We start from the raw sequence: 6,036 nt of genomic DNA on the forward strand, positions 1-6,036 counted from the left end.
GTGAAAAAACAAACGGCCCTAAGCTGGCACTGGAACCGGCCCTGGAACTCGCTCTGGAACCCGCACCTTTCATTAATTTATTTAAGATATAAACTGAAAATTACCAGTGACTTGATACGTAAGCCATCAACATCCGAATTTTCTGATAGGATACAAAGTCTCCCTCGGACTGGGAACCGGCTTTATTCGACATGGTCATGTGACAAAACAACGGCCCGGTACTGGCCCAGCACTGGCCATGGAACCGTCCCTGGAGCCCGCACCTTTTAATAATGCAATTTGTTTAAAGAACATAAATTTAAAGACCACCAGTGTCTCGATATACCGTCGAGTTTTCGAATCGCCGGAATCTTTGAAAGTAAACAATCGGCTTGGACCGGACACCCCGGGCTGGTCACGTGGCGCCGCACCGGCCCCAGCACGCCTACTGTGCGAACACCCGTCCCAGCCCTCTAGACGCCCCACCATGGGTTTCTTGGGCTTGTTCAAACTGACACACTTCCAGCCCGACAGGTTCGAGCAGGAGCTCTCGGCGCTCACACAGGCCATCTCGCTGAACAGCGAGCATACGGCCGCGCTCCAGCGCAAACAACGCGTGTGGCGCCGCCACCTCATTTTGTACGGCGCCATGCTCTACTTCTCGTACGTGGCCGTGCGATACAAGGCCTCGTGCACCAATACGGGCCCGCGGGGCCCTGGCCGCTCGCGGCTCGCCGCGTTTGTGGCCGCGCTGCTGGCTCGCGACTTGGCCGCCGTGGCGTTGTTGCCGGTGTTCATAGCTATAGTAGTATACGTGGTGGACGCCATGTTCGGCGTGTTGCTCCGCAGCAAGAACCGCTCGATGCAGGCGCTCTTGCAGAAGCACAAAGCCAAGCTCGACGAGTTGAAGCAGGTGACCAACTTCAGCCGGACCAACCAGATCTTGGAGAAGTTCGGCAGCGGGGGGGACCAGGTGGCTAGGGCGCCGGACGCGGCCAACGCGCCGGAACCGGCGCTTGCCGCCACTGCCAGCGGGGCCAGAAACCCGGCTTTTGCCGCCACGGTCAACGAGCCCAGAAATCCGGCGCTTCCCCCCACGGTCAACGTGCCCAGGAAACCGAGGCAGTCCTCCGACGTGGAGAGCCGGGCCCCGGGCCCGAGGCCCGCCCCGGCCCGTGCCGAGCCGGCCAAGTTGTCTTTGCAGGACCGGCTCCTCGACTTCATCATTGGCCTGGACCACAACGAGAACGTCGAGAACCGGTACGCGTTGATCTGCGCCAACTGCTACACGCACAACGGCTTGGCGCCGCCGGGCTGCGACAATCCCGTCAGCGTCACCTACATTTGCCGCCACTGCGGGTACATAAATGGGAGTGCCCACGCCAGGCAGGGCAAGGCGTGCGAGGCCGCGCCAGTCGGGCCTGCGTGCGACGCGGGGAAACAGCAGGAATCAGTGGGCACCGAGCAGAAGCGCGCCGATCGGGGAGACGGGCCCGGGGGGGCTGAGCTGACGTCAGAGGCGGTTTCTGCGAAGTCTGGGGCGGTTTCTGCGAAGTCTGGAGTGCTTTCTGCGAAGTCTGGAGTGCTTTCTGCGAAGTCTGGAGTGCTTTCTGAGACGAAGCCTGGAGCGACGTCCGAGGCAAAGTCTGAAACGACGCCCTAAGTAAAGTCTGAAACGACGCCCGAAGCGAGGCCGGAGGCGGGCGACACTGAATCTCCTGCTTCCACCCTGACGAAGTAGTGGGGTGCTGTCCACTGTTGGCATCCACCCCCAGTGGAGCACGTGCCGGGTATGTGCTCACGGGACACGGTGGTTGAGTGTTGCCTGTTTCGGACTGCCGGGGTGATTGCTCGGGCAATGGACATCACGCTCAAGCCTGCCAGCGGTGCGTGCTTGGAGGCGGCTTTTGGGAGCGGCCGATGTCTCTTCGTTCCCGTGCTGGATGTTCCTGGTCTACGTGAATAGATCGTGTCGCTAGCCTGCGTTGTTTGGCACCATCCACCGTTTTGGCACATTGTGGAGTGGTACCATTGGCATGCATGGTCTCGCTTACTCGCCGGTATGAAATGTGTGTTGACGAGTTGGAATGCTCGAAATGGTTGTGCGTTTTTGGTTGTGTATTTTGATTGAACTCCCTGGGTGGTTTCTGCTTGAAGGAACTACGAGCTCGGAGGCTACATGCTGTGGATCGTGGCTTCGAGTTATCACCATGCTGGATACCGTATATATGCTGGTACACGATATATCGGAGTCGATAGCATAGATTGTGAACGTCGCTTACTTGTTAGACATCTGCTGCTGGTCGTTGATTCGAAAGCGCGTGCCGGTTAATAGATGCTGGAAGTCATTGATTCGGAATGAAAAGTGTTTTCTTGATATCAATGAGCTGCCGGGGCTCTTTAGAAATATCTAATGCACGCTGGATGCCAAATACTTGCTGGTGCTCATTGAGGCGAAACATCAATGCATGCTGATATCACTTACAAACTTGAGATTGACTATCCACTAGTCTTCATTGAGACATCAAATGCGTGCTCGATATCGACTATTTGCTGGTAATGATTCGAAATATCAAGTACACATGGCGGCTCACTGATCTGAAATATCAATCCATGCTGGATATCAAGCTTTCTTGATATTAACTATCTGCTGGTGTTCATTGAGCCGAAAAGTCAAACACCTACTCGATATCAACTATCTACTGGTAGTCATTGAGCCAAGACATTAAATACATGCTAGATGCCAGATACAGACTTGATTCAAATATTGGTAGTGGTCCGAAATATTGAATTACTTGATCGCAAATTTTACTTGATATCAACTATCTGCTGGTATTCATTGAGGCGAGATATCAAATGCATACTTGATGCCAAATATGTGCTGCGTATCACTGACATGCTATATAGCACATACATGCGAGATATTCTGAACAATGCATGACGGATATGCAATATCTGGTGCCAGTGTCAGAAATATCAGATACGTACTTGATAGCAAATCTTACTTGATATCAGCTATCTGCTGGTAGTTATTGAGCCGAAAAGTTAAACACCTACTTGATATCAACTATCTACTGGTAGTCATTGAACCAAGACATCAATAAATGAGGATACCAAATACACACTTGATTCCAAATACTGGTAGTGATCCGAAATCCATCCTAGTTATCACGATCTTCTGGACCTCACTGATCCGACATACTGGATATCAACTATCTACTGGATTGATCCGAAATATCTAATATATCCTGGATAACAGGAGCATCCCCAGCCCATCTAAATCTAGCCGTCGTGCTCAACTCTCCATGCTCTGGTGGACTACTGGTCTACGCGATCGGTCAAGGACTCAGTGTTTAGTTTCGTATGTACTGCTGGGCTGGAGGCCGCATTCAAAACAGCTCCGCAAAAGCCCCAGCTCCAAATACAGCTCCAGCACCTAAGACAACTCCAGCACCTAAGACAACTCCAGCACCTAAGACAACTCCATGATGGCGTTGACCATGTCACCCTTGTTTCTTCTCAAGGCAGAGACAGCCTTGGCCCTGGAGACCTGGGTCTGCTCCACAATGATGGCAATGTCGCTGGCGTCCAAACCGGACTCGTCCACGTCACCATCCTCCTCGTCGGCCTCCTCCACCTTGGCGTTCAAGGAAGCCTTTTCGAGGTCGGCAGTGATGGACTCGGGGCTCTTGTCTGCAGGAGCGTCGGCGTCGGCGCCGGCGGCCTGGGCCTGGGCGGCAGCGGTCTGGGCAGCCTGGGCCTCGGCCAATCTTTGGTTCATGTCGTCGACCTTGGCCTCGCCAAAAACGACATAAGTGCCGGCGGGAGACTTGTACACATCGGGCAGGTCAATGGCGTAAATCAAGTTGCCTCTTTGCTTGAAGGTGACTCTGGAGATGCCCTTGACTTGCTTCAAGTTCAACTTCTTGATGGCCTCTCTGGCCTTCTTCTCGTTTTTGGAGATGATGTTGACCTCGGCGCCTTGGGGGATTTCTTCGATGGACATGGTGTGTTTGTACTGTGGGTGACTGTTGAGAGAAGTGGGAAAAGAACGTCGGTGAAAAAGCCATGTATTTTTTCGGCGCGGCCTGTGTGCAGGCGCGCGTTGTGTGCACCGGCCTGCTTTGCGGCGGGCGGTTGGTCCGGCACCTGGGGTAATTGGGACGGGTGAAGGGAGTAACAGGGGTGGACAATAGTATAGAAGGGGAGAGGTATAGTGGGGTGGAATATTCGTGGTGAAGGGCGAAGGGAAAAGAAGAAGGGAAGAGAAATGGTAGTGGAAGGGTGGAAGAATAGTAACAGAATGGTAGAGTACTGGTAATAGAAGGGTGGAATAATTGTAATTGAAGAGTAGAAAAAAAGAAATTGAAGAATAGAAAAATATAGTAAAAGGGTAAAAGAAGAAAGAAGAAAGAGAGCGAAGTAGTAGTTAAAGGGCTGAAAAATATTGTGGAAGGGTGGAGAGATAGAAGGACCGAGAAATAGACGGACGGAAGGGTAGAAGAATAGTAATTTGAGGATGGAAAAACACAGAAGGGTGTGAGAATAAAGTAGAACGAAAAAAGAAGTACTTGAAGGTTCGAAAAATATAGTGAAAGGATGGAAAATTATAGACCGTTGAAGAGTATAGTAGAGGGAAAGAAAAGTAGTAATTTAAAGATGGGAAAATATAGTGGAAGGAATCAAAAATAGTGACATGGAAAAATAGATGGGTGGGAAAATAGAAGGGTGGAAAATTAAAAGAGTGAAAGATAAAGAGAGCGGTCGAAGAATATAGACAAAGGGAAGAGTAATGATTTAAGGGTGGAAAAATATACTTCAAATAATGACCGATGGAAAATATTGAAGAAGAGTGGAACAATAGATGGGTGGAAAGATAGAAGAGTGGAAAGATAGAAGAGTGAAATATGGTGAGCGGTAGAAGAATATAGATGAAGGGAAGAAAGTGGTTTGAGGATGAATAAAATAGAAGGAATCAAAAAATAGTGACCGAGAAGGAAAAATATAGTGGAAGGTCAGTGGAAAGACTGGGGATGATTGGTGGAAAAAAGTGACATTGCAGTGGATAGTGGGAGATCAGAATGGGAGTTTCAGGGTAGGAATAACCTGCGCCACTAATTAACCTGGGATCTGGGAATGCACGGAGGGCTGGCGAGTCAAGGCTCGTATCTTCATGGACACTGCATAAGAGAGCTGCGTCACAGGCCGCCACAGACAATGGAAAGGAAACGCTTGGATGGATTGTGCTTGTGAATTGTGGTTGTGATTCTTTGCTGGTGAGGTTTTGACAGTGGCCTTAATCAATGAATTCGGGGGTTCTTTGTGGTGGAATTATTGCGCTAGTGAAACTGGAGGTCGGCCTCGTTTATTAGGTTCCGCGGTCTTCAATTGTTTCATATTGTATTTGAAGCTCGAGCTGCTACAACTTCTTGTGCTCCAAGGTAAGGAGGTCACGGTACTGGATTCATGGTTTTCGTTTTTCACCTCAGGTTCAAATGGCGAATACTCTCTCCGTCCCCGGCGGAGGTGCTCGGCCCGTTTATTAGATTTCGTCTTCGAGCCTTCCACCCCAGCTTCAATATTTCCAAGGTCTCGTGGATTTCGACATCCTTCGTCAGAAATTGGTTCCCGGTTGTTGACTGTCAAAACCCAGGCTTCGTTTTGCCCGCCAGTTCCCGCAGTCTGCAAGATTATCAGTGCACCACAGATTTGTCATCTACGCGGAAGGCGATGCCGGATCTTGATGAGGACGAGGGATCGGCCATACCCTGTTTTTCGTATATATTTCTGTCTGCAGAATCAAGAAAAAAAATTGTATGGCCCACACGCTGGCGCAGGTAGAGGATGCTATTGCGTAGGGTCTTTACAGAGGCTTTGGTGTAGTAAGTGCGGACCAACCGGTCCAGCGCACCAAAAACCCTCCGCCACCCAGGAACTTGACACGCCAGCCGGCCCTTTCAAGAAGAAAAAAAGAAAGAAGAAGAAGAAAAGAAGGAAGGAAGGAAGAAGAAGAGAGAGAGAGAGAGAGAGAGAGAGAGAGAGAGAGAGAGAGAGAGA

The 6,036-nt window shown here is 50.6% G+C and overlaps 2 protein-coding genes across 2 annotated transcripts; one reads left to right on the top strand and one right to left on the bottom strand.

Annotated features, from left to right (window-relative positions):
* Positions 1 to 466: 466 nt before the first annotated feature.
* METBIDRAFT_76490 (uncharacterized protein) lies at positions 467 to 1,720 on the top strand (the record flags this gene model as incomplete). The annotated part of the gene is made up of 2 exons (XM_018858537.1): positions 467 to 1,352; positions 1,644 to 1,720. The coding sequence occupies 2 exons, from the start codon at positions 467 to 469 to the stop codon at positions 1,718 to 1,720; spliced, it is 963 nt and encodes a 320-aa protein (XP_018713957.1).
* A 1,348-nt stretch (positions 1,721 to 3,068) lies between these two features.
* Positions 3,069 to 4,010, bottom strand: EGD2 (Egd2p). Its single transcript, XM_018855516.1, has one exon. The coding sequence runs from the start codon at positions 3,983 to 3,985 to the stop codon at positions 3,452 to 3,454; it is 534 nt and encodes a 177-aa protein (XP_018713958.1). The 5' UTR covers positions 3,986 to 4,010; the 3' UTR covers positions 3,069 to 3,451.
* Between the last annotated feature and the right edge of the window lie 2,026 nt (positions 4,011 to 6,036).

Source organism: Metschnikowia bicuspidata (assembly GCF_001664035.1).
Source record: "Metschnikowia bicuspidata var. bicuspidata NRRL YB-4993 chromosome Unknown METBIscaffold_1, whole genome shotgun sequence".
In the NCBI taxonomy this organism is placed as follows: Eukaryota; Fungi; Ascomycota; class Pichiomycetes; order Serinales; family Metschnikowiaceae; genus Metschnikowia; species Metschnikowia bicuspidata.

Coding starts and splice junctions, on each gene's coding strand:
- EGD2 (XM_018855516.1), bottom strand. CDS start 3,985: ATGTCCATCGAAGAAATCCCCCAAGGCGCCGAGGTCAACATCATCTCC.